The sequence below is a fragment of the Myotis lucifugus genome, unplaced genomic scaffold (genome assembly GCF_000147115.1).
Source record: "Myotis lucifugus unplaced genomic scaffold, Myoluc2.0 scaffold_473, whole genome shotgun sequence".
NCBI lineage: Eukaryota > Metazoa > Chordata > Mammalia > Chiroptera > Vespertilionidae > Myotis > Myotis lucifugus.
This window is the reverse complement of record NW_005871521.1, coordinates 1-27,011: the sequence shown is the minus strand read 5'-3', so window position 1 is coordinate 27,011 and position 27,011 is coordinate 1. Positions and strand designations below refer to the sequence as shown.

Sequence of the window (27,011 nt, the reverse complement as noted above, 5' to 3'; positions counted from 1 at the left end):
CAACCTGTGGGTCGCGACCCCTTTGGGGGTCGAACGATCCTTTCACAGGGGTCGCCTAAGACCATGGGGAAACACATATATAATTATATATTGTTTTTGTGATTAATCACTATGCTTTAATTATGTTCCATTTGTAACAATGAAAATACATCCTGCATATCAGATATTTACATGACGATTCATAACAGTAGCAACATTACAGTTATGAAGTAGCAACGAAAATAATTTTATGGTTGGGGGTCACCACAACATGAGGAACTGTATGAAAGGGTCACGGCATTAGGAAGGTTGAGAACCACTGGCCTAGAGTCTCTTATGGTTTTAAATTAGATTCATTTTTTCCAATTCTGTTCTCCTTTGTTGTTTCCAGATCAGTTCATATCCTTTGAACTAATACCACCTGGTACTTATGAGAAAGATAAGTGTGGGGGGAAGTGACCGAGGGACATAATAATAGCTAACGGAGAACAGCCCAGGGCCCGGGGACTGAGGTTAAACTCCTAAAATGGGTGCTAAGTACAAATTGAGTTTGAAGACATATTAAGGCATTCTAAAATTTCCTTTTTTGTTTCCTTAGATTTTAATCTACCGTTCTCAGTTGATATAATCCTGACCAAAGAAAAGAACTCAAGTTCACAAAGATCTACTCAGGAAAAATTATATTTAGAAGGCAGTGCTCCATCGGGTCAGGTTTCTGCCAAAGTGAAAAGCAGACGACAGCGTAAAGCCACCCACCCCTGTTCCCTAAGAGATGCAAGAAAGACGCAGCCCTCCACCTCAGGCTCAGAGGCCGACTCAGACGACAGGAGGCCCCGGCGGCCCCACCAGCTGCAGCCTCTTGTAGCCCAGGCTTCTAAAGAAGGCGCGCCTGCAGCTCACCCCAACCGCTTGTCAACCAGAGAACAGACCCCCCCTGAGACCATGGCTTCGGGAAGTTTCCAAGAGATGATGCCCAGCCAGGAGGCAAACATGGACATTTTAAGCGAGCCAGCTGCCTTGTCTATTATCAGTCACATGAGCAATTCTCCCTTTGACTTATGCCATGTTCTGTTATCTTTATTAGAGAAAGTCTGTAAGTTTGACATGAACTTGAATCATAATTCTGCCCTGGCGGCCAGCGTCGTGCCCACGCTGACCGAGTTCCTCGCAGGCTTTGGGGACTGCTGTGACCTCGGCGACAACGCGGAGAGCCAGGTGGTTGCTGCAGGTTGGACTGAAGAGCCAGTGGCCTTGATCCAACGGATGCTTTTCCGGACAGTGTTGCATCTCATGTCAGTGGATGTGAGTGCCGCAGGGACGATGCCGGACAGTCTCAAAAAGAATTTAACCGAGTTGCTCAGAGCAGCTTTAAAGATTAGAACTTGCCTGGAAAAGCAGCCTGACCCCTTCGCCCCGAGACAGAAGACGACCCTGCAGGAGGTGCGGGAAGGCTTTGTGTTTTCCCGCTATCGGCACCGAGCCCTCCTGTTGCCCGAGCTTCTGGAAGGGGTGCTGCAGCTCCTCACCTGCTGCCTCCACAGCGCAGCCTCAAACCCCTTCTTCTTCAGCCAAGCCATGGACCTGGTTCAGGAGTTCATCCAGCACCACGGGTTCCACTTGTTCGAGACGGCAGTCCTGCAAACGGAGTGGCTGGTCTTAAGAGACGGCGTCCCTGCCGAGGCCTCGGAACGTCTGCGAGCCCTGATAAGCGGCGTGCTGAAGATCATGAGCACCGTCAAAAAGGTGAAGTCGGAGCAGCTCCACCACTCCATGTGCACCAGGAAGAGGCACAGGCGCTGTGAATATTCCCACTTTATGCGTCACCACCGAGATCTCTCGGGGCTCCTGGTCTCGGCTTTTAAAAACCAGGTTTCCAAAAACCCCTTCGAGGAGACCCCGGACGGCGCCGTGCACTACCCCGAGCGGTGCTGCTGCCTGGCCGTGTGCGCGCACCAGTGCCTGCGCCTGCTGCAGCAGGCCTCCCTGAGCAGCACGTGCGTGCAGGTCCTGGCCGGCGTCCAGGACGTGGGGCTGTGCTGCTGCATGGACCCCAAGTCTGTCATCGTCCCTTTGCTCCACGCCTTTAAGTTGCCGGCACTGAAGAATTTCCAGCAGCAGATATTGAATGTCCTAAGCAGACTTATTTTAGATCAGTTAGGAGGCGCCGAGATGCCGCCAAGAATGAAAAAGGCAGCTTGCAATATTTGTACCGTTGACTCTGATCAACTGGCCAAATTAGAAGAAACGCTGCAGGGGCCTGCGCGCGACGAGGAGCCTTCCTGGGGTCTGCCCAGCCCCTACAGGTGCCCCGGGATCCTGCCCAGCAGCGGCTCTGAGGACTCGTTGTGGAGATGGGATGCCTTAGAGGCGTATCAGAATTTCGTGTTTGAAGAAGGCAGGTTACATAGTGTGCAGATCGCAAACCACATTTGCAGTTTAATGCAGAAAGGCAATGTGGTGGTTCGCTGGAAATTGTATAATTACATCTTCAACCCTGTGCTCCAGAGAGGAGTAGAACTGGCCCATCACTGCCAGCACCCTGGCGTTCCTCCAGCCCAGACTCACCTGTGTGGCCGTCAGAACCAGTGCTTGCCTCACGAAGTGCTTCAGGTTTATTTAAAAACGCTGCCGTCCCTACTGAAGTCAAGGTGTGTGTGTGTGTGGGGGGGGGGGGGGGGTATTTTCCTTATTGTATCCTTTTGAGTTATCTGGGCCCTTTATTCTTTCATAGGATTTCATTGTAGTTTTAACAACAGATAAGTTACCATCCTGTGTCAGATAATTTTTTTTTAAGTTTATGTATTTTTTATTGGGTGGTTATAGAGGAGAGGATAGAGCCATTGACTTTAATTTTTTGGTTAAAAAAAAAAAGGAAGTTTTAAATATATTTTTGAGAGAAAATGGACACAACACATATCCAGTAGCAGGGGCAAGGTTAAATTAATAGTTTTATATTTACTTTAGGGAATATTATTAACCATTAAAAATAATGCTTACAAAGATCACTTTGGGACATGAGAAAATACTTATACTATTTTATCGATGAGATATACAAAATTCAAAATATCACCACCTGTATAAAATTTGCATGTATATAAAATGATATTTATTGAGGCAGTAGAATTAAGGAGATTATTATTTTTAAATGTCATATTTATACTTATTACCTAAGCAATATATGAAGAAAAATTATAAAATACAGGAAAGCAAAAAAGAAGAAAATTAAAATTACTTAGAATTTCACCAGTGAGCTTTCCAGATTTTGTGATGATCAAGTCTGGTAATTAAAAAATAGTTTTATAAATAAAGCTTGCTTCGGGTAGGTAGCCTGGCCTTTCAAATTAATAACTTACAATAAAATACAACCCATGTATCATCATTATCTTTACAATCATTTTTTTAAATTCCTGGCATTCTGACATTGATTCGATGGAACTGACTTGATTTGAAAGTTTGTAACTCATTGGTATATTGGCGGACAACCTGGGTCTTCACTGCGCTGATTTATATTAAAGTTATTGCCAGGGGTCCAGTGATGCAGACCCTGAGTCTCACCTGAGACATCTGAGATCTGCAGATCTGTAGTTGGGCTCTTCCTTAGTGAGCCCCAGGCAGATGAACAGAGACACACAGATGTCTGCCTGTTTCAGAGCGTCCAGCTGAGTGTGCTGGCGCTTGGGCATCTAGAACTTACATAGAATCTGCTATTTGGGGCAAAGTATTCTTCCCTGAATTGCTTCATTTAACTTGGGACACATATAATTCATTCTTTCTAAATGTTGAAGCCACATCTACCTATATAATAAAAGGCTAATATGCAAATTGTCCCTTTGACTGGAATCTGATGGGCCTCTTCCCGTCCCCCGCCCCAATCGGGGGTGGGCAGATCGGCTAACCGTCCATGGCCCCTCCCCCCGGCCAGCCTGGCCCAATCAGCCCCGATCGGGGCCAGCCGGCCAGCCCCCACTGGTGCACGAATCCATGCAGCGGGCCTCTAGTGTATGTACTAGAGGCCCGGTGCAAGGCCCGGTGCACGGATTCATGCACCAGTGGGGTCCCTCGGCCTGGCCTGCAGGGATCAGGCCAAAACCGGCTCTTTGACATTCCCTGAGGGGTCCCAGATTGCGAGAGAGCTCAGACCAGGCCTAGGGACCCCTCAGGTGCATGATCAGGGCCAGGGAGGGGCCATGGGAGTGCCCCAGGGCGTGTCTGGCCCATCTTGCCCAGTCCCCAGCAGCTGGACCCCAGCAGCAAGCTAACCTATGGATCAGAGTGTCTGCCCCCTGGTGGTCAGTGCACATCATAGCCACTGGTCGAACGGTTGAATGAAAGGTCAGACACTTAGCATATTAGGCTTTTATTATACAGGATATATATTTGGTGTTTGAGAGTGATATGAAAATCATTAAAAAGTAACTTGAGAACCTGGTCACATCTAAGATCTTAAACCACATTATTGATTAATCAAATTTGGTAGTGTTTGTTTAGTGTATGCCACATGCAGCAATGACATTTAAATAGTGTATGTACCAAAAATATTTAATATTAAAACCAGCTTAAGTTTGGTTAAAATAAATAAATAGTATATGTACCTTTTTATATATGATCTGTCTATCTGTAAACCCTCTTGTATGTTTCTTTCTCTCACAGGGTAATAAGAGATTTGTTTTTAAGTTGTAATGGAGTAAGTCAAATAATTGAACTAAATTACTTAGATGGTATCCGAGGTCATTCCCTAAAAGCATTTGAAACTCTGATAATCAGCCTTGGGGAGCAACAGACAGACTCTTCGATTCCAGGGAGTGATGGGCTAGATGGGGAACCGAAGGAGCCAGCATCCTTCCATGCAGGCACCTCTGTCCACAGCCAGCAGGCGTTCTCAGACTCTCCTCAGAGTCTCAGCAAGTTCTACGCCAGCCTCAGAGAAGCCCACCCGAAGAGACGCAAGTCCGCCCCCCACGACGCCCACCTCCACACGATCAACCTCTTCCTCTGCGTGGCGTTCCTGTGTGTCAGCAAAGAGGCCGACTCCGACGGGGAGTCCGCCAACGATTCGGAGGACACCTCCGGCTACGACAGCACGGCCAGCGAGCCCCTGCGCCAGGAGCTGCCCTGCCTGCCTCTGGAGAGCCTGGTCTTGCCACCGCCCGAGCGCATGCACCAGGCGGCCGACATCTGGTCCATGTGTCGCTGGATCTACATGCTGAGCCCAGCTTTCCAGAAGCAGCTCTGCAGGCTGGGCGGGGTCCGGGTGTGCCATAAGCTGATCTTCATGATCATCCAGAGGCTGTTCCGGGGTCCCGACGAGGAGCACGGGAAGAAGGAGGACCAGGAGCCACTGAGAACTGCCCACGTGGAGGTCGCTGTGGAGGAGGACTCGGGCTCTTCGGCTGTGAGAAGCGCCCCCTCCCCATCCGGCCCGGGCGGTCCAGAGGGGAGTGCTGGCAGTGTAGGTGCATCAGAGTCACGTGCTGCTTCCACAAACGGGGGTCCGATTCCCGCTGCTGGAGCTGCTCCTGAGGAAGCAAAGGGGCCTGCAAGTCGAGCAAGTGATGCCTCACTTCAGAGCATCCGACTGCTGGAAGCCCTTCTGGCCATCTGTCTGCACGGCACCAGAGCTAGTCAGCACCGGGCGGAATTGGAGCCATCCGGCCAGGTAATGACGTGGCTGTCCTGCGATGCGTACTTTCTAAAGTTCTGTGTGCTTAGCACCCCCGTGCCAGGTGCTGGGAGGACACAGGAGCACAGGACCAGTCCTTGTCCTCAGGAAACTCACGGTTTAAGCTTTGTCACATGCAAAACCCACACGAGACACAGTTTCCAGCTAAAAGGCATTAGGTAGGCAGTAAGCGGGAGCTGAGTGACAATGACGTGTTTCAGAGTTCTTTTTTTTTTTAAATATATTTTATTGATTTTTTATAGAGAGGAAGGGAGAGGGATAGAGAGTTAGAAACATCGATGAGAGAGAAGCATCGATCAGCTGCCTCCTGCACACACCCTACTGGGGATGTGCCTGCAACCAAGGTACATGCCCCTGACCGGAATTGAACCCGGGACCCTTCAGTCTGCAGGCCGACGCTCTATCCTAGTGAGCCAAACCGGCCAGGGCTGTTTCAGAGTTCTTGCATGGCCTTGTGCGCTGCTCTCCAGTGGGGACAAGCCCTGTGGGCGTCCAGGCTCCAGAGCTTTCCCTCGATGAGGCAGGGCCTGGACCTTTATTCCGAACCTTCTTTGCCTGGTTCTTCTCGCATAGTCTGCTTTCCTCCTGCTAGCACTTCTCAACATAGAAGGAACCCCAGTTTCAGGCCCTGCTCCTAAGGAACCTTCGAACGTGGCAGGCCCCTTCCTCCCTGACTCGCCACCCTCACTGTTCCATCCACCACCTCTCCTGCTGCCTCCATGTTGCTCCTATCCACGCATCCCGATGCTCCCTCGTTGCTCCCAATTACAACCCACGCCCCTTAGTGTGGCTACAAAGCCCCTCACAGTCTCGCTTCCTCTTCCTTGTTGGGCCTCACTTCCTGCCATCCTTCACCGGGGGCCATAGCCACGCTGAGCTGACCTCTACTGAGACGCCATTCTGTGTCATTGCTCTGTCCTTCCGTGCGTGCTCCTCGACCGCACGTCTTCTCCTCTGTCCATGTGCCTGCTGCTCCTATGGGTTCTCCATCGTTCGCCTCCTACAGCCCTCCTCTGGGCATCTTCCCAGGCCTCCAGGCACCTGCTCTCTTTCTGTTCTCAGAGGACTTGGTTTATGGCTCTAGTGTGGTCGCCATCATAGCTTGTCTGTATGTGTCTGGGCCTCACATGGGATTGAAAACTCCTTAAGGTAGAGTTCCTTTCAAGGACAGGAGTAAAAGGGGAGAGAAAAGGATGAGAGTATAAGTGCTTCTTAGAGTCTCGAGGAATTTATAAAATCTAGAGATGGTTAATCAACCTGAAGTTTCCACTCATCATTTTGTGATATAATTAATTTACGATACATTGAAATTCAAAACCAAATAAGGTAAGTAAAGCATTTAATAAATAAAAATGTTATTAATTGTAACAGTCGATGTTTATGTAAGGGTATTCATATAGTCATTTTACTTTCATATCAACTGCAGATCAATGGACTGGCTCTCTATCTATAATAATAAAAGCATAATATGCTAATTAGACTGGACAGCCGAATGACCTTCTGGACGTCCTTCCTGATGACTTCCAGACAAAGCCAGGGCTGGGAGGGCTGAGCCCTTTGCACGAATTTCGTGCACCGGGCCTCTAGTTTATTAATATTAACTTATCTGTCACTTTCATTTTTTTCTTGAAGCATTTTATTGATATTCTTAGTCTCTTTTATTTTACCTTAGAACTTGTCTGTGGAAAATATATTGTTTGAAATGAGGGACCATCTTTCCCGGTCAAAGGTGATTGAGACGGAATTGGCAAAACCTTTATTCGATGCCCTGCTCCGAGTTGCGCTGGGGAATCACGCGGCAGATTTTGAACACAGTGATGCTGTGACTGAGAAGGTACGAGTAACATGCAGTCGTGCTGTCGGGGGGAGGGGGGGACAGCAGAAGCAGAAGAGTGTGGGATGGGACTTCATGGGTGAATGTGGTTAGAACATATGGCCCGGAGTTGGTGAGTTCCATGAACAGATGTGTAAAAATAGAAGACATTTTACTAGCATTAAGTTGTAAGAAGTATAATTTCACCTCATTGTGGTTTTTAGTCATTTCCATTATATAACTAGAATGTAATTTGTTAGGCTTAGTTTTCGGTGAAACTGAGATGACCCTAGCTTAATCTGCAAGAGCAGTGGTTCGCAACCTTCTGGCCCTTTAAATACATACAGTTCCTCATGTTGTGACCCAACCATAAAATTATTTTCGTTGCTACTTCATAACTGTAATGTTGCTACTGTTATGAATTGTAATGTAAATATCTGATATGCAGGATGGTCTTTTTTTTTTTTTATTGCTTAAAGTATTACAAAGGGTATTACATATGTGTCCTTTTTTTTCCCCCCGCCCTTGACAATCCCCTGGCCTCCCCTACCCCCCAGTGTCTTATGTCCATTGGTTATGCTTATATGCATGCATACAAGTCCTTCGGTTGATCTCTTACCCCCCTCCCTGCAGGATGGTCTTAGGCGACCCCTGTGAAAGGGTCATTCGACCGCCAAAGGGGTCGCAACCCACAGGTTGAGAACCTCTGTGCTAGAGTGACCTCCCACGCATGGTTGAGGTTAGTCAAGTTGTCTGAGAAATTGTGCTGCGTGAATTTCATAACTCACAGTGGTAAATATCAATTCATAGTATTTTTTTCTTAAAGGAAATACTGAAACTGTTCTTAAAATGACAGCTGTATAATATATTATATTCCTAAAGGTGAGCAGATGTTACACTTTTTGCCTTTTAATCGCACCAATCTTGCAGAGTCCTCAGTCTGAAGAAGAATTGTCATCCCAACCTGGCGAGTTTTCAGAAGAAGCGGAGGATACTACCTGTTGTGGTTTTAAACTTCTGGTTGAAGAAGAAGGTTATGAAGCCGATAGTGAGAGCAATTCTGAGGACAGTGAAGCCCAGGATGATGGTAAAATATCAGGAAGTACTTGTGATTCGATTTGCAAGTCAGATTATTAATTAGCAAAATGGTTTGTAATAATATTACTTTACAATCGGGGTTGCCTTACAATTTAAGAAACGCATTGCATCATCATTCCATTGGGTCTTCACCATGAATTCTGGCACTTGTTTGTGTCTGCGATTGGAAACACCGAGTAGATCTTGTTATCACAGACGTTGACCTAAGAATACAGGGGAGAGCAAGTGCCTGCTTTCACATACATTCCAGTGAAAAAGAGTAAGTAGCATGAAGAAGGACCTGATGGACCATAGCAGGTTGTCTTGTTTGTTTTTACCAAACATGGAGTGAAAAGAACTAAAAAACAGCCACAAATTGAAGGGATATGTGTGTGTATATGTAGAGGGGTAGGAAAAACAGGTTAGTAGATAATAAATAACAATACTAGAATAAACTCTTTCGCATTCTCATGACTGTAAACCTACTTTTTGCCAACTCCTGTGTACACATATACATATAGCTAACTTGATTTATTAAGCTATTTTTGCTTTTTTCCAGTTTTATTGAGATATGATTGACATATATCACTATATAAGTTTAGATAAACCACTTGATGGTTTGATTTACATATATTGTGAAATGATTACCACATAGGTTTGGTCAACATCCATCATCTCCTATAGACACGATAACAAGAAAAAAATTTCTCTTTGTGTTGAGAACTCTTAAGATCTACTCTCTTCACAGCTTTCCTACGTGTCACACAGCAGGTTAACCATAGTCACCGTGTCGCACATTACGTCCCCAGTGCTCATTGATCTTCTAACTGGAAGTTTGTACCTTTCACCACCTTCCTCCAGTTCCCCTCCCCAACCCCCCAAGCACATGCTTTTGAAAAACATTGGTTTAATGGTGTTGGTTTTATCAGAGTACAGTCATGATTTTGTAATGACAGATTGCTTCCTTTTTGTAAGTTTGCTAACTAGATGTTAATTTAAGGAATTCTGACCTAGCTAGAAATGTATAAAATTCTTATTTGTGTGGACACTGTTTAAGGGCACAGCGTCTCTTTTAAGAGCATGTAAGTTAAACTTCCCGGAATGTAATATTTAGTGAGACAGTGTCTGTTTGTTTCTCACTTACGAAGAAGAAAAAGTACAGAATTTCTCCAACCTACTGCCAAGCCTACCATTTTCAGAGATATGGGCAGGCAAAGAAGGAAGTGCCCTGTGATTCAGGTTTTTGGGGTCAGAAAGTTTGGAGTAGTATTTTTTTTTAGTATGTCAGGGGAATGTGTTAAATCTGTATCACCTACATGTCTGTGAAACTTGCTGTTGCGAATATTTGTAGTTCTGTTGAAGATCAAAATTACTTTGAAGGCTACTCATTTATCTTCCAAGTATCCATAAGACGCGATTACTCAGGATATTTGCCGTAATAAAAAGGCACATTGTAGGAAAAGGGTTTGTGAACATCTTATACACAGCACTTTCGCCACTACAACTTTCAAATGATGAATGAGATTTGAAATACCTGGTCAGTGTTTAGGAATGAAAATAATCTTTTCTTTTCCCCTTCCAGGGGTAGACGTGAAGCCCGAAGCGGAAGGTTTCATTGCATTAAGCAGTCCAAATGACTTACTTGAAAACCTCACTCAGGGAGAAATAATCTATCCTGAGATTTGCATGCTGGAATTAAATTTGCTTTCTACTAGTAAAGCCAAATTTGATGTGCTTGCCCACGTATTTGAGAGTTTTTTGAAAATCATCAGGCAGAAAGAAAAGAATATTTTTCTGCTCATTCAACAGGTAAAAGATATGTTTAGTTAAATGAGACCAATACTTATCCCACTCGTGCCCCAAATACTCATTTCCTTATTTATAACCCAACTTGTCCGAAAATTACCTGAGATGATTACTTATCCTTTATGATACCTTGTCCGTGTTTTTTAGCTACAAGTGGTATTCTAAAAATCTTCTATTCCATAGTTCTCTAAAGTAGCATAAGAAATTAATGATGTCATTGGCTAACTAATAATGCCTCCTATTATATTTCTGAGAATGGGTAATATTTTTTAAATTGTATTTAATCTTAATGTTTGGTCATTGTTTTGAAAAATTAGAAAACAAAAGCAGTATGAAAAATAAAATGAAAATTGTGTATAATCCTACACATAGCCTTCTTTTTAGTCATTTTAAATATTTATATATGTATATACAGTAGACATTCAAATAATTTATTACATTACAATTGTTTCATGCTTTAATGAGGTAGGCAATTTAATTTACTATGTTTTGTTTTTTAATCTTCAGGGAACTGTGAAAAATCTTTTAGGAGGGTTCTTGAGTATTTTAACACAGGCTGATTCTGATTTTCAAGGTGCGTTGAAATGTTACGTTTTGAAACAATAGTTTTAAAACTATTTTGTTGTGATGTGAGAGAGTTGATAACAAGGGCTTCCATTGGCATAGTGCTCTATGGTTTCAAAAGTAGTTTATATGCATCATCTCTTTTGTTCCTCGGACCCACCCCGCGCAGTAGGCATGGCCCAGTTTCAGTGCTTCTGCTGAATGGGCTTCCCCACGGCTCTGTCCTCAGGCTTCTCCACAGCGCTATTTTATCATGTCTCAAATCGAGATGGTATTTAATGTGTAGGACTTTCTTGGGGGCTGGGGGGGGGTTGAGGATCACCTGAGATAATGCCTGTAAATATACTTTGAACACTGTAATGTGTGCTACAAATATTAAAAGTTCTACGAATTTGTGTATAACCGACCATAATTTATGCTAAACCCCATAATGGAATAAAACAAATGTTCAAAGTCATTGTTTGTGATATTTAAGTGTGTTTATAATCTTCAATATTTCTACTTTTAGTTCTGTTACCTAATTTTATATTTAGAAAGTAAAAATTATAATTTAAACATGTTCAAAATGAGAAGACTACTTTATGGTAGTCACTTAAGTACTGTATTAATTTATGCTTTTAAAAATTTAATTAATTTTAAATCTTATCAACTGGGGTGACATTGGTTAATAAAAATTGTTTAGGTTTCGGGAGTATAATTCTGTAATACATCAGCTGTATATTGTATTGTGTGTTCACCACCCAAGCCCAGTCTCCTTCTGTCACCACTTATCCCCGCTTTACACTCTTTCACCTCCTCCTACCCTCCTTTCTCTCTGGTACTCACCACGCTGTTTTCTCTGTCTATGAGGGTTTTTATGTGTGTGTTTTCCTTAATCCCATCACCTTTTTATGCTTCTTTAAATAATACCTTTACTTGACTTGGAGCTAACCCATCATTAAGGAAAGTGATTTTCTTGTTTTTTTGTCAGTTGGTTAGTTTGTATTTAATCATATTTTATTTCTTCAGCAAATTTTTGGGTTATTAGGTTGTTTATAATCCATTTAAAATGTGACAATAGTATTTTATCTTTTTCAGTGTAATTGTTTATTCGTTTCTTTAATTAGCTGTGCATTTGGCTTTAACTTTTCCCTCTGTCTGTCTTTAACTCAGCGTGCCAGAGAGGACTGGTGGATCTGTTGGTATCTTTGATGAGCTCAAGAACATGTTCGGAAGAGCTAACCCTTCTTTTGAGAATATTTCTGGAGAAATCTCCTTGTACAGTAAATATGCCATAATTTCATTTTTGTCACTGATATTTAATAGAATATTTTAAAATGCATTTGAAAACCACTAAGCCCTCTCTTTTGTTGTGCTAATTATATAGTCAACTCTGTGTTATTATTTGTGAAGTTCCCAATTATTTTATTGCTAGAAGCCCGGTGCACGAAATTCATTCACTCGGGGGGGGGGGGGGGTGTCCCACAGCCTGGCCTGTGTCCTCTCACAGTCTGGGAGCCCTCGGGTGACATCCTTAGTGCTGCCACAGGTGGGAGAGGCTCTTGTCCCTGCCGCTGCACTCACCATCTGTGAGCCCGGCTTCTATGGTGCTCTCCCTATGGGAGCGCACTGACCACCACGGGGCAGCTCCTGCATTGATATGTGTATGGGTATGTTTGTTCATTCGTAACCTGAATTTCAGGATTATTATGTTCCTTGTAACATTATTGTAACGTTTTATTTGTTTTGCTTTTTCTTTAGGAAATTCTTCTCCAGGGTATTCTGAAAATTGTCGAAAGTGATGTTGCTGTGAGCCCTTTACAGTATCTGACCTTCCCTTTCCTACACACTCTGAATTTAAGCAATGGTGTTTCATCACCAAAGTGTCCTGGGATTCTCAGCAGTAAGGCCATGGGCTTGTTGAGAAGAGCACGTGTGTCCTGGAGCAGGAAGGAAGTGGACAGTGACAGCGTCCCCCAGCAGCTGCTGTCCTCCTGGCACGTGGCCCCCGTGCACCTGCCTCTGCTGGGCCAGAACTGCTGGCCACACCTCTCGGAGGGGTTCAGCGTCTCACTGTGGTTCAACGTGGAGTGTGTCCATGAAGCCGAGAGTTGCTCAGAAAACCGAAGGAAGATCAGGAAAAGAAAGAAGTCGTCAAGTTTACGAGATAGTAGTTTTGATGGAGCAGGTATGGTGACTGTGTTATCTGTTATACTCAGCTTTTTCAGGTGGCGATTTTGGTTGACAGTAAGAATATAGCCATGTTCTAACTTGCTCTTAACATGTTATTCTCCTTAAATGCCTTAGTAATAGCAGGTCCTGACTCACCATAGCCGGAATTGTCAGCCTTAAACACTCCATTTTCTCCTGTACTTTTCTGTGAGTGTGTGTGTGTGTGTGTGTCCATGCGGGAGGGGGAGGGCACACACCACACATACTGCTGCTGCGGAGGTCACCAGCCAACTTCCTGCCTCTTCCCTGGTGCCATTCCTGGATTAGGGCATCTCCTGATGTTAGCCCATCCCATTCATAAAAGAATCGTGGCTCAGACTGTGGTAGTTTACTGTGGTGACATCACAGTTGGTCAAATCATTCCTGCAATTAGTCTTCAGTTATCATATATTTTATTATTCTTTTTATATTCTTTATTGATGACACTACTACAGATATCCTCATTTTCCCCACCTTTGTTCGCCTCCACCCAGCCCCTGCCTCTCCCCCCCTTTCCGCTGGCCATCACCACACTGTGGTCTGTGCCCATGGGCTATGGGTATATGTTCTTTGGCTAATCTTCCACCTTCTTTTATTCACCCTCCCCTCCAACAGCTGTTAGTCTGTTCCATTTATCCAGGCCTCTGTTTCTATTTTGTTGGTCAGTTTATTTTGTTCATTAGATTCCACATATAAGTGAGATCACAGGATATTTGTCTTTCTGTGACTGGCTTACTTCACTTAGCATTAGAAGTCATTAAATGTTTTAAAATATATGATAACTGGAAAAAACATTTAGTAACTCTTAATGCACTCATTTACTACTTCACTCCTGGTGCTTTTTTGGAGTTAATTAACATCTAAACTTTGGAAACTCTATTGTTTAAAACAGGCCATTGTGGGTAACTAATTTACTACAAATAAACAAGCATGCTTTGTATATTTTTAAATTCACTTTTCCATTCACTTTTTATCAACTGCTTTATTGATCATTCTAACATCTTTCTTTCATAGAGAACGACGGGCCAGAAGGTGCAGAGCACACACATCCTGGTGAGAGACTCCTAGAGGGAGGCTGCATTCACCTGGTTTCATTGGGATCCAAAGCGCTGATGATCCAAGTGTGGGCTGAGCCCCTCACTGGCACCTTCATCTTTCGGTAACGATTACCCCCACTCCCATGCATAGGGCAAGTGTTTAAATAGTTCATGTAAGAGACGTAGTGTAAAATCTGCTAATAAAGATCATCATAGCAAAACAAAAATCTTATTTAAAGAGGAGATATAGTTTAACAGCTTGTAATACCACTTTGTAACAATATGTTCTATCTAAAAATCTATAATTAAACTCTAAAGTAGATTATGTTAATTTTCAGATTTTAGACCAAATCCTTACTGAAGTCCTATCTATGGAAGTATTCTTTCAGATGACAATGATCCTAGGATGTTGTTAATATCAGACAGAGGTTTCCATGCAGATCATATATTTAATAGCCATTATCTAAAAAGCTTAAGATCTCCTTGCTAGCTTGTCCCTTTCCTACCTCCTTTGTTAGCTAGTTTAGATGTGGGGAAGCATGGGACTTAGTTGGAAAGTCTGTAAGGAGGATTCTCTGAAAGGTCGAGGCCTCTAGGGGAACCTTGCCGAAGGCAGCAGACCCTGCCTTGACTTTTCCAAACAAGTCTGAGTCCCTGGGTATTTTACTGGAATCTTTATGTTTAGACTTCAAAATGTCCTTGTTTAAAAGATACTGTAGATGCATGTGTTTTCTCAAGGATACTTACCCTGCTGATAGAATCTAGAGGTTAATTTTCGTTCAGGCTGTTGCTGCAATAAAAGCCTAAGGAGGCAGGCAAACGGGGCTATCTGGTTCCTTTAGCCAGGCAGTACCTTAGCCCTCTCTTTCACAGAATGTGTGTCAGAGTCATCATTCATCCGTAGCTCAGGGTCTGCTGGTCAGTCCCGGCATTTAGATACAAATCTTTTGTTTGTATTGAGTATGAATAGTATGTGGCTATTTTTATAAAACTTAAAACTAAGTAAACAATGTTATTTAGGGTTGTAAAAGTTATAAAGGTTGCTAGGTATTGTATATACATATTATATCCTACTTTTCTCAGCAATTCCTCATGTAGGTTAGACCTCCAACACATCCCAGCATTTGAACATTTATGTACAACATGTATTAATTTATGTATGGACCAAATATGATATTATAATTTCTAAATGGGCAATGACTATAAATAGTAAAAAAGTTTTTTTGGAAATTGAATTCTGAAAATTATTGCCTAAATTATTAACACTAGCAAATGAACCTACTCTAGTTCATGAGTTGAGGTAATCTATAACAATGAAAGCATAATATGCAAATTGACCAAACAGCTGAACAGCAGAACGACTGTCTGGACGACCACCCTATGACACGCACTGGTGCCAGGCCAGCCAAGGCGGGTGCAATGTGATTGGTCGGGGGCCCCGCCATTGCCCCATGATCGCCCCACAGAGGGAGGCCCAGGCCACCAGCCAGTGGGGCGATCAATCAGGGGGATTCCGTGATTGCCCCAAAGAGAGAGGCCCACATTACCCTGCCGGCAGCGCTGAGGCGCGTGGGCAGGGCCTCCCTCTGCGGGGTGATCAATCTTGGGGCTCCTGGACTACAAGAGGGAGCAGGCCGGGCTGAAGGACCACCCCTCTCCCCTGAGTGCACGAATTTTGTGCACCAGGCCTCTAGTAATATAATAAAAGAACTAAGCAGATTATGGTATAAAACAAAGACCTACTAATTTTTTAAGTTAGTTTAAAAATAGAACTGGTTTTTCACCTCACTTAAATATCTACAATTGTAGTTGTACATGAGATCTGAGATTCCATGTTTTCAGCTTGTACCTTTTCTCTCCTCTGCAGCCTGTGTGTGGATTCAAATGATGATGCAAAAGCTATTTTACTAGCTCAGGCGGAATCACTGGAGAATGTTTTCCTCCCAAGAAAATGGCAGCATTTAGTGCTCACCTACTTCCAGCAGCCCCAGGGGAAAAAGAATCTTCATGGGGAAATCTCCATGTGGGTCTCTGGACAGAGGTATGAAACAATTTTAGTAAATACTTGTTAACCTCAGTTACAATTTTAAGGTCAGTCTGTGATAGCTTCTAAAACAACGTATGGAACACTACAGATCCAATTCCTATGTTAGCAGAGGAACCTAGGTCAGAGTCAGATATTTTCCTGTTTATCACTTCCATTCAAAAGTAATTTCCCATAGAAGTCATTGTTGGAAATTAATATCTGGGTTTAGGGGAGCAATACAGAAATTTGGACATTTAGACATTTATGTGGAATATATATTACATCAAGGCACTATAGTTTTGTCCTTCAAGCCCATATATTATAAAATTAGCCTGGAAGGATTATTTTAATTGACCAATAAGGCTTTAATACCTAAATTAAAATCAGGGATTCAAATGAAATCAGAATGACTAGAGAAAAATATAAGCCCACTTATTTCTGCATCACCTTGAAGGAGCTTTTTTGCCATTTGATACAAGTTAATGATTTGATCTGTTCACCAAGCAATGAGCAAGTGACCAAGGACACATATATTATTCTGTTGATTGAAATTTGGGACTGCCTTTATCACTTTCAGAACTAACATAGAATGATTTCTACAAATAGTACATTTTAAGAGGCCATTTTAATAATATAACATTGAAAAACAACTTATTTTCTATTAACTTATATTTGATTAACAGCACACAAATCTTATAGGAAAATATGGTACATAGTAAATACTTAATATTTGTTTGATTCATGTTGCATTGATCATTGTCACACTGCCACTAGGTGTCAGTAGTGTTCCAGTCACAGCCATTTATTTGGTTCCAGAGAGAGGCGGTGATGGAAGTTATCTCTAAGGTTATGTTATTTAAACTTCAATTAAAAAAAGAAGGTAGCTCATTTCCTTTATTAAAAAGCATTCCTATAAACAGATACATTCATGTTAAACATGGAACACAAAGCCTTAGGGAAGGTTTTAAAATAAATGTATACCAAAGTATCATTTCTCATTAAGAACTAACCAGATTAGTTTATTCTAAGTCTTTATCTTAGGCACACACTTTGCATTTAGAAGTGACCTTCATTATCTTCATGTCGAGTTTAAAACATTCCTACGATAGGGGTGGAGCCTGGCACCCTAAGTCTCAAATAGATGATGAAGTCCCCCCAACAAGGGTCTTGATGAGAAAGCCTTAGTTTTATCTCTTCCTGAAAGGATTCCTGCAAAAACAAGAGATGAATCAAAAGCTCCATGATGACTTAGCATTGAAAAAACACACCAGAAAATGCAAAAAAACACTGGCATTTCAGTGGCGAGTCAGGGCAAAACCTGAAGAAGTGATACTGTTTTTTCCTGAATCTTTGAAGGCCTCAGAGGAGGACCTGAGACGTTAGGAGTTGTTTACCAAAATGGGAGACGTCTTGGTAAAATTCGGGGCAGGTGGTTGGGTTGTGAGAGTGCAGAAGTCACGTGGCTCAGAAAACTTGCAGCAAAAGTCAGGTCCCTTCCCGTGGCCTGGGGCCCGATCCTCAGGCACCTCCATTCTGCTCCCGTTTCCGGGGCTTGTGGGCAGCCAGCACCTTAGAGACAACAGAGTTAGTTGTCTTTCTCCCGTTACCTGTTTGATACTGAACACAGGAGGTTGTTCAAGCATTTCCCATTATTAAACAACCTCATGCTTTAAAAGTACTTAGTACTTAGTCCTCACTGAGTGATTGCTCTAACTCTGTTTTACTGTAGGAAACCTGATGTTACTTTGGATTTTATGCTTCCAAGAAAAACAAGTTTGTCATCAGATAGCAATAAGACATTCTGCATGATCGGCCACAGTTTATCATCCCAAGAGGAGTTTTTGCCGTTGGCTGGAAAATGGCACCTGGGAAATTTGCTCCTCTTCAACGGTACATTTTCCCCTTCAAAGTGTTTCCTAATTTTTCTTTCCGTTAACATGTATTAAACTAAGTAAATTATCCTGGATAAAATATTAATCACTCTTTCTTTACTTGTACTTAATAAGTACTGTATTTCCTAGATTTCAAAATGACTTTTAAAATATTTTAACATTTTTATAATCTAAATCTCAATCATAAAAACCCTGTGGTCGTGACGCCGTCACAGCAGAACGACCAAAGACTGGTCACCAGGAGACTGAGTGTGTGGGTGCCGGCAGGGACTTGACGCTGGCGCGGGTGGGCGGCGCCACGCGATTTCAAGCACTGGGCTTCTAGTGTTTCTTATAATTGAGATGTGCATTTAATGCAGCGGTACACATCCTACTCACTACCCCCCAAAAAAGAAGCTTATCTTGCCAAGACCGGTTTGGCTCAGTGGATAGAGCGTCGGCCTGCGGACTGAAAGGTCCCAGGTTCGATTCTGGTCAAGGGCATGTACCTTGGTTGCGGGCACATCCCCAGGAGCAGGTGTGCAGGAGGCAGCTGGTCGATGTTTCTCTCACATTGATGTTTCTGACTCTCTATCTCTCTCCCTTCCTCTCTGTAAAAAATCAATAAAAATATATTTTAAAAAAAAGAAGCTTATCTTAAATCAACTTTATTTGGTAATCCTAGAAAATGCAGTATTGTGACAGGTAAACTTGGAATGGTTGCCTCTTCTATAATTTCAGTATATTCTATAAAAATACCAAAATTTAGGGAAAAGAAATATATGATTTAAGAAAATATATCACTAAACCTGACACATAATAGCATTCAGACAGTGTTTATTGAATAGATGGATGGAAGGAATAAAGATATCAAATCATTTCATTTTAAAAAGGAATTTACTTAGGTATACTTTCCATTTATTGAAAAAATAAAACAAAAACCACCCTGTTTTCTAGTTTAAGGAGCAAATAGAAACTTCATTATTTAATTTTATCAAGAGCTAACTTTATATATATTAATTCATCTTCCATCAATTTGGAAATTGAGGCTTTAGTCAATTTTATAAGATACAATAAACAACTAAAAGAATCTGGCATAAAAAATTGTTGTTTTCTTGCTTTTTGTGGAAAATCCTGCTTGGAATGTTTTGAATCAGTACCTGTATCTTTCTGCTGTTCAGGGGCTAAGGTTGGTTCCCAAGAGGCCTTCTACCTCTATGCCTGCGGACCCAGCCACACCTCCATCATGCCCTGTAAACACGGCACGCCTGCGAGTGACTACTCCAAATACATCAATAAAGACATTTTGCAATGTGACCAAATCAGAGAGCTTTTTATGACCAAGAAAGATGTGGACATTGGTCTCTTAATTGTAAGTTTTCATTTTATGTTTAACTTTATAGTAACTATACATATGTATGTTTACTACAGTATGTTGTTGTGTTCTGTTTTATTATTGTTGTTATTCTCTCACTGTGCCTAATTATAAATTAAACTTTATCAGAGAAACGTACGTATAAGAAAAAACACAGTGCATATAGGGCTCAGTACTGTCGTGATTTCAGGCATCCACTGCGGGGTCCTGGGGTATATGGCCAGTGGGTCAGGTAACGGAGCCAGAAGCTGTTCGAAATTCCTCTCTGTATGGGAGAAATACTGAAAGTTCTATTGGGTTTTAGTTAGGTGGGCTGATGGTCCGGGACTTTATTCTCATATAAAGCAACCTCTGATCTTAGTCACTTTTATTTTTTTAATTTTATTAAGTTGATTGAAGTGACATTGATTAATAAAATTACATAGATTTCAAATATAATTCCATAATACATCATCTGTATATTGCATGTGTGTAGTTACCTTTAAATTCAAGCCCAGGAGCAAACTGAAAGGAAAAGAATTACATACATTGATCCCAAATTCCCATCTCATGAGGTTGTAAAGATCGGTTAATATTTACGTTGGTAGAGCAGTGGCTGGCACGGGCATGCAATGGGTGTAGTATAGCATTAGCTGTTGTCATTGGCGATAGTAAGTATAATTTCATGTTTATTCTAAAATGATCAAAGCTGGAATCTCAGCCCTGCTGTGTTTTCACTGTTGGTCACTAAGCCCACACCTGTTCCTCTGGGGGGGCGGCCTTGGGGCTCACGTTCACCTTGTTTAGTGTGTCTGTGTCTTTAAAGAAAGAAAAGATTTGCTGGGTGTCTTTTACTTTGGAGGATTTACTTGCTATTTGATAACTTCCTAAGCTTTGCTTCCTTTCTGAGGGAAACTGTTTGTGTTTCAGGAAAGCCTTTCGGTTGTCTACACATCGAGCTGCCCTGCTCAGTACACCATCTACGAGCCGGTCATTAGACTTAAAGGTCAGGCGAGAGCCCCGCTCTCCCAGAGGCCCTTCAGCTCGAAGGACGTGCAGAGCGTCTCGCTGGAACCCCACCAGCTGAGGAGCCTGCGGCCCGCTCACTGTGAGACTCTCCAGGGCGTCCTGCACGAGATCGGGGGCACCGGGATCTTCGTCTTTCTCTTCGCCAGGGTAGGAGTCATTGCTTTTCGTTTCACCTACAGAGGAACTTTCTATGACTGATAAATGTTAGGGTTTCTTTCTGATTATAAAAAACAAACAAACTATACATCACCTATGTTACACTTTTAAGGTTAAAAAAGTCACACGCTCTCGCCAGTGTGGCTCAGCTGGTTGGAGCGCCCTCCCGTGCACCGAAAGGTTGGGATTTGATTCACAGTCAGGGCACATGCCCAGGGTGCAGGTTCCATCCCTGGTTGGGGCATGTTCGGGAGGCAGCCGATCGATGTTTCTCTCTCTCCTCCCCCCTCTCTCTAAAGTCAATAAAGACATATATTTTTTTAAAAATCTCACATTATTTAATGTGTCATCAAGCTTTCTGCCACACATGGTTAATCTTTTAATTCATGAAGATTTTAGAAGTTTTCTTTTATCCCAAAATGTAATTAAAACAATTGAATGTTAAGTTATAAGATTAAAATGGCCTGTGAGATAGAAACGCATGCTGTAGTGACAATACAGAGGAAATGTACTCTGTAAAATAAGACTTCTGAAACTGGTTTTTCCCTTGAAACTTGCAGATGTGTGGGGAAAACCCAAGGGGCAACAAATAAGTATAAAAAATAATTTATTTGAGTTTGAAGTTTTTTTTTTTGTTTTTTGTTTTGTTTTTTTAAATATATTTTATTGATATTTTACAGAGAGGAAGGGAGAGAAATAGAGAGTTAGAAACATCGATGAGAGAGAAACATCGATCAGCTGCCTCCTGCACATCTCCCACTGGGGATGTGCCCGCAACCCAGGTACATGCCCTTGACCGGAATCGAACCTGGGACCTTTCAGTCCGCAGGCCGACGCTCTATCCACTGAGCCAAACCGGTTTCAGCTGAAGTTTTTTTTAAAGAGGAGAAATATAAAAAGTTTGACTCACGCGATGAGTGCTATATTAGCATAAATTGCTTGGTTGTTTCATGCAGTTGTCTGAGGCAGCGAGTGCCTTTCCTGGGGCAGTTAGGCAGTCAGCAGTGTCACTGACTGTTGCAGGGATGGCTGGAATCCAGAGCAGGGGCCCAGACCTCTCTCTGCTTTGAGCCATCTCTGCCTCCCGGGCACTCGTATCCTTGTCTAACTGAAGCAACTCTGAGCATCTCCCATCTTCAGAATCTTGTCTCAAGTAGAACTTCTGCAGCATAATCAAATTTCCACAGTCTCCCTGCCTGGCTTTCTTTCTTTAATGGAATCATTTTTTCTGAATTTTGTAATAAGGGACCATATCAGTGTTTGTTATTATTAGTGTTTTTATAAATATTTTGTTAGCAATTGACTCGCCATACCCTAAGCTATCTTTTTTCCCCCCCTCTTTTGCCTTTTTCAGACTGGTTTTTTTTTTTTTGCATTTAACATCTGGTTGAAGATTTCCCCTAGTATTTTAAAAGTAAAAGTTCTTCATTTAACTCCTCGTCATTTTGTGATGTATTTTTATAGCTTGTGTAATTTCAAAATGCCACTGACTTGTAAGGTTGTTAGTTGTTTTAGTTTATTTGTTATTTTAGAGACTAAATGGCATAGAGTTTGTCTTCCAGTTTTGTTTATTTATAATTCTTAAATAATTACAAAGTATGAGCAATAAAAAATAAACTTTGAAACGAAACTGATGGATTAATCACGTAATGGTAGATAGTCACATGTTAAATTTTTACTCTCAACAAATCAGAAAAAAACATATCCTTTTTTTTAGGTTGTGGAACTCAGTAGCTGTGAAGAAACGCAAGCGTTAGCACTGCGAGTTATACTCTCGCTAATTAGGTACAACCAGCAGAGAATACAGGAGCTAGAGAACTGCCATGGGCTCTCCATGATTCATCAGGTGCTGATCAAACCAAAATGCACTGTTGGCTTTCACATCCTGAAGGTACGTCCTCGTAGAGTTGATTCTCATGGTGTCCTGTGCAGTGAGGGGTCTTCTCTCTTCCTGAAGTCTCCCAACTCGTGTTTCAGTTATTCCTGAGGAAATGAAGGCATCGCAATAGCACACACTTAATCAAACTAAGGTACTCTCTGGTTTTGTTCCGTCATTTCAATAATTACATTTGTATTTTATCTAAGACATTTTAGAAGAGTAAGAGAGAAAAAACCTTGTGGGATGGTAGGTCTGCATGAGCTCGGAGATGTCTCTAGGGGGCCCCTCACCTCCAGGTGGTGGAAGGGAGACCCTCAGGCACTGTGGTTGCTCCGCTCCCATGGTTCTCCTGACACGAGTGGTAACGTCCCCTGAGGCCACGCTGCTCTTACACGATGCAGCTGCCATCACGCACTCACATCCCTTCCTAGCTAAAGCAGTTAGTAACACCGAGAAGGCCTTTCTCTCTGAGGGCCTAGTTCTAAAGCTAAGGGCGCTGCCTCCCTGGGCCCCAGCCCCCAACTCTTCAGATTGTCGGGATCTAAACATTGTGGCATAGATCTTGGCCACTTTGGCGGAAAGGTTTGGTCGCCTAACAGACTTATTGAATTTAAAAAATAAAAGCAGAATGTGGTTTATTTTATTCCATGTTTGAAATTGAGTAATTGTGTACAGATACTTAGAAGTTTGTGTGGTTTTTTAAATTATTTGAATTGTTTGCAAAAAAACTGAAGATACTTTATGGCAGGGGTCCTCAAACTTTTTAAACGGGGCCAGTTCACTGTCCCTCAGACCGTTGGAGGGCCGGACTATAGTTTAAAAAAAAACTATGAACAAATTCCTATGCACACTGCACATATCTTATTTTGAAGTAAAAAAACAAAACGGGAACAAATACAATATTTGTATTTGCATGTGGCCCACGGGCCGTAGTTTGAGGACCCCTGATTTATGGAATTTTGAATTATTCAGCAGTTTTCCTTTGAATTTAATGTTATGATTGCTAAGGTTGAAAGCTTAATGTTCCTGTTGAATTTTGGGATGAATCAATCATTAATGCATCCTGTGTTGGTGCGTATTTTCCGTAGACCCTCCTGGAAGGTTGCTGTGGTGAAGAGATTCTTCATGTCGATGAGAACGGAGAGTTCACGTTAGATGTGGAGTCGAAGGCTCTCATCCAAGATGTCAAACTGCTCGAGGAGCTGCTGCTCGACTGGAAGGTCTGGAGGAAAGCAGAGGCACGTGCTTACGCCTTACGGTGACAACACATGGGGGGGATGCGCCCTCTTAGTGCTAAGCGCCCCACGCACGCAGTGGTACCTGCACCTAGAGCCTTCTTGTGTGCTTGGCTGACGCTGTACGCATTTCTCCCTCCCCCGTCCCTGCAACCACCATCCTACCTTCTCCTTCTATGAGTTTGATCACTTGAGATACTTCATTGAAGTGAAATTACTCCGTATCTTTGTGTGACTGGCTTGTCTCCCTTAACATTATGTCTTCACGTTCCACGTTGCAGCTTCTGGCTTGATTTCTTCCCTTTTTAAGACTGAAGAGTGGCCCAGGGTGTGTGGGGACCACATTGTCTCTATCCGTCCACCGGTCGCTGGGCGTGTGGTTGCTCCCACATCTCGGCGACTGTGCACAACGCTGCAGTGAGCTGGGCGTGCAGATGCCTCTGCCAGACCCTGTTTTCAGTCTGCTTGAATATGTAAACCCAGAAGTGGGGTGCGGAATCAGGTGGTGCTTCTGTTGTTCATTTTTGAGGACTCTCCATACTCTTTTCTGCGAGAGCGGCACCATTTTACCAGCCCACCAACAACGTGCAGGGGTTCCAGTTGCTCTGCTCGCCAACAATGTTGTTTTCTGTGTGAGGGTGGTTGTTGTTTTGATAGTGGCCACCCTTGGGTGTGAGGTGACATTGCATGCAGTATGGCCTTAGGTGCTCTAGACCATCAACCTTCCTACGGCATTCAAGGATGGGTAGTATTTTCAAAGAGTGAGCTCTCTTGGGATTTATTCGATACAGAGAAGAACATCTTCTCAACATCATTGTCGGTGTGTGTTCGCAGCCAGGTGTGTGGGAGGCGCTGCTGGCGGCCCTGGAAGTGCTCATCCGGGCAGACCACCCGCAGCAGATGTTCAATGTCAAGCAGCTGCTGCGAGCGCGAGCCGTTCATCACTTCCTGCTGACTTGTCAGGTTCTGCAGGTACTTTCCCGTAGCTTTACTCTGGGAGGTGTCTTTTGCAGTGACTTCTGTTTAGTGACCCAGTACTCTGGGCTCAAGTTCTTGTCAATGGACTTTTCCTCTTTCCCGCTTCTCTCCTTTCCTGGTGCCCTTCTTTCAGCAAATAGTCCGGGAGTTTTCCAACCCCTGCCTCTTATAGTTTGACCTTCACACTGTCGTTATTCCTAACTCAGTTACAAACAAAAGAGGAACAACTGCTGAGTTTCTGAGGTGCTTCGTTATGTTGGATATAAGAGTAATTGTGTAATCTCTTGACCGTCAAATAGTGAAAGTTTAACTTGTTCCCAGCTTTGCACAGTGGCAGCATCGTAGCCAATGAGGTTTACCTGAGGCGCGATGATTGCTAAGTGAACCTTGGTCCACATTTTAAATAACAATACAACCTGCCCTCCCCTCTCTCCACTTGCTCTCACTCTGCTGATGTGTGATTTGTTAGTTTGATGTCGATGATGACATTGCGGTTTATTTCCTCCTGTAAACCCCGGGGTGCCAGAGTCGATCACACTAACCCCGGTGCCCGGCACACACAAGGGGGGCCCCTCGCTGACTGAATATTCATGAGCCGTGTCCACATCACTGGTCCTCCCAGTCGCCTGCTTGTAAACATGTTTCCATTTAAAAACGTGTCGGCCAACGTGCAGTGAGTTTATCTGACGGCGAAGCTTTTCCTCAGTCTTTCCATGTCAGAAAAGTGACACATGAATTTGGATATTTCAATGTATAGTCTCACTCCGGTATTATTTCTAAAATGCTGGAGTTAGCAACTCTGCCCAAGGCCACCCAGCATGAGCGGAGGCACCGGATGCAGCCCGGGGCAGCCTGGGGCAGCCTGCGTGCCTGGGGGGGATGCTGGGCTGCTTTCCCAGCCCCAGGATCATGGGCTGGAGTGACATCGCCGCTGGTTTTCATGGTTGTAATCGCAGAATTGCTTGAATTGAGAAATGGCAACTCAGTGTAATGGTGGAGATGGTCACACCAGAGAGGTAACTCGACACAGTTCTATCTTGAAAGGAGTATCTTGCTTAAATGAAAAATGGAAGTGAAGTTGACAGTTGACCATAAATCTAAAGAGAGTTTGGTTTTTATTTTTTCAGGAACACAAAGAGGGGCAGCTTACCTCCATGCCCCGAGAGGTTTGTAGATCATTTGTGAAAATTATAGCAGAAGTCCTTGGATCTCCTCCAGATTTGGAATTATTGACAATTATCTTCAATTTCCTTTTAGCAGTTCACCCTCCTACTAATACTTACATTTGTCACAACCCAACAAACTTCTACTTTTCTTTGCACATAGGTAGGTATGATCATTGTTGTTAGACCTTGGCTGTCTCCATTCTTGTTTTTTCTTCCCACTTCATCCATGTGTGTTGATATCCATTGAATGGCCGCTGTGTGGTAGAAACTGCTACTTACACCTGGTTGGGACGGGGCAGAGGGCTGTGAAATGAAGCAGGCATGGTCTCTGCCCTCAGAGAGCTTAAATGCCAAGAGAGGAGGCATAACTCAGACAACTACAGTAGGAGACAGTCCTCGGTGAGTACCTCGTAGATACCACGGAAGACCTGCGTGATCTCAGAGGAGCGAGGGAACTGCCGGCAGCCGTGGGCGAGAAGAGTGAATAGCTCACACATCGGACACTGAGGAATTTGGGTAGAATTTGATAGGCAGATGCGAGAGTTAGCATTCCAGGTGAAGAGAATGACATAAAGGGAGGGACAATAGGAAGGAAAAATAGAGAACAAAGTATAGGGGGTCTATAAAGGAGTAGTGAGAAATGTAAATATAAATGTAGTTTGGGACCATCGTTTATTTTTTCTCTAAGGGCATATTCACTGAGTCTTTGGATGTAAGAATTGGAACTGGTAGCATCGTAGTTAGGGCTCGTTGGAGGGTTTTGTTTTGTTGTGTCTGTCGAGCAAAAAGATCTGGTAGAAGTCACTTACTGCAGCAAACTCAGGAAAGAGAGACCACCCACCCAGAGGTGAGTCGAAGCTCCAAGCGTAGATGAGACCGAAGAAGGTGGAGAGGAGGCGAAGGCGAGAACTGTTGGCAATAATGCCATTGGGCGGGCGGGAGAGAGAGGGATCGGCATGAAAGGAAGGTGGGCTCATAGATGTTGAGAAGCACTCAGAAGATGTGATGTGGTGAGAAAGGGAGCAAGCCCAGGCCTGGGGAAAGCTAGGTAGTAACTCTAGGGAGGAAAAGCGGTTGTTACACAGCCACTTTCAGGAAGGTAAGAAATGAATAAACGATTCAGCAGCAGTGAAAATCCAGGAGCAATCAGGCACATTGATGCGTCAGGTTC

General features: G+C 43.2%; 1 protein-coding gene and 1 pseudogene across 3 annotated transcripts in view; both read left to right on the top strand.

The window, feature by feature from the left end:
- The window catches only part of LOC102430474 (lysosomal-trafficking regulator), a 44,091-nt gene extending 18,059 nt beyond the window's left edge, over nucleotides 1-26,032 (top strand). The window contains exons 4-21 of one of the 3 annotated variants that reach the window (XM_023744553.1): nucleotides 578-2,627; nucleotides 4,630-5,635; nucleotides 7,332-7,493; nucleotides 8,403-8,559; nucleotides 10,132-10,358; nucleotides 10,863-10,929; nucleotides 12,072-12,181; nucleotides 12,660-13,086; nucleotides 14,124-14,268; nucleotides 16,014-16,187; nucleotides 17,902-18,062; nucleotides 19,225-19,415; nucleotides 20,328-20,573; nucleotides 22,300-22,473; nucleotides 23,550-23,699; nucleotides 24,531-24,668; nucleotides 25,802-25,840; nucleotides 25,932-26,032. In XM_023744553.1, coding sequence (XP_023600321.1) covers nucleotides 578-2,627; nucleotides 4,630-5,635; nucleotides 7,332-7,493; nucleotides 8,403-8,559; nucleotides 10,132-10,358; nucleotides 10,863-10,929; nucleotides 12,072-12,181; nucleotides 12,660-13,086; nucleotides 14,124-14,268; nucleotides 16,014-16,187; nucleotides 17,902-18,062; nucleotides 19,225-19,415; nucleotides 20,328-20,573; nucleotides 22,300-22,473; nucleotides 23,550-23,699; nucleotides 24,531-24,668; nucleotides 25,802-25,840; nucleotides 25,932-26,000 — 5,693 coding nt within the window. In that variant the 3' untranslated portion in view covers nucleotides 26,001-26,032. Of the gene's footprint in view, nucleotides 1-577; nucleotides 2,628-4,629; nucleotides 5,636-7,331; nucleotides 7,494-8,402; nucleotides 8,560-10,131; nucleotides 10,359-10,862; nucleotides 10,930-12,071; nucleotides 12,182-12,659; nucleotides 13,087-14,123; nucleotides 14,269-16,013; nucleotides 16,188-17,901; nucleotides 18,063-19,224; nucleotides 19,416-20,327; nucleotides 20,574-22,299; nucleotides 22,474-22,559; nucleotides 22,613-23,549; nucleotides 23,700-24,530; nucleotides 24,669-25,801 lie in introns of those variants that run through there. The other 2 variants (XM_014445641.2, XM_023744554.1) reach the window with 2 other exon arrangements.
- LOC111823346 lies at nucleotides 24,994-25,161 on the top strand (annotated as a pseudogene).
- Nucleotides 26,033-27,011: the final 979 nt, after the last annotated feature.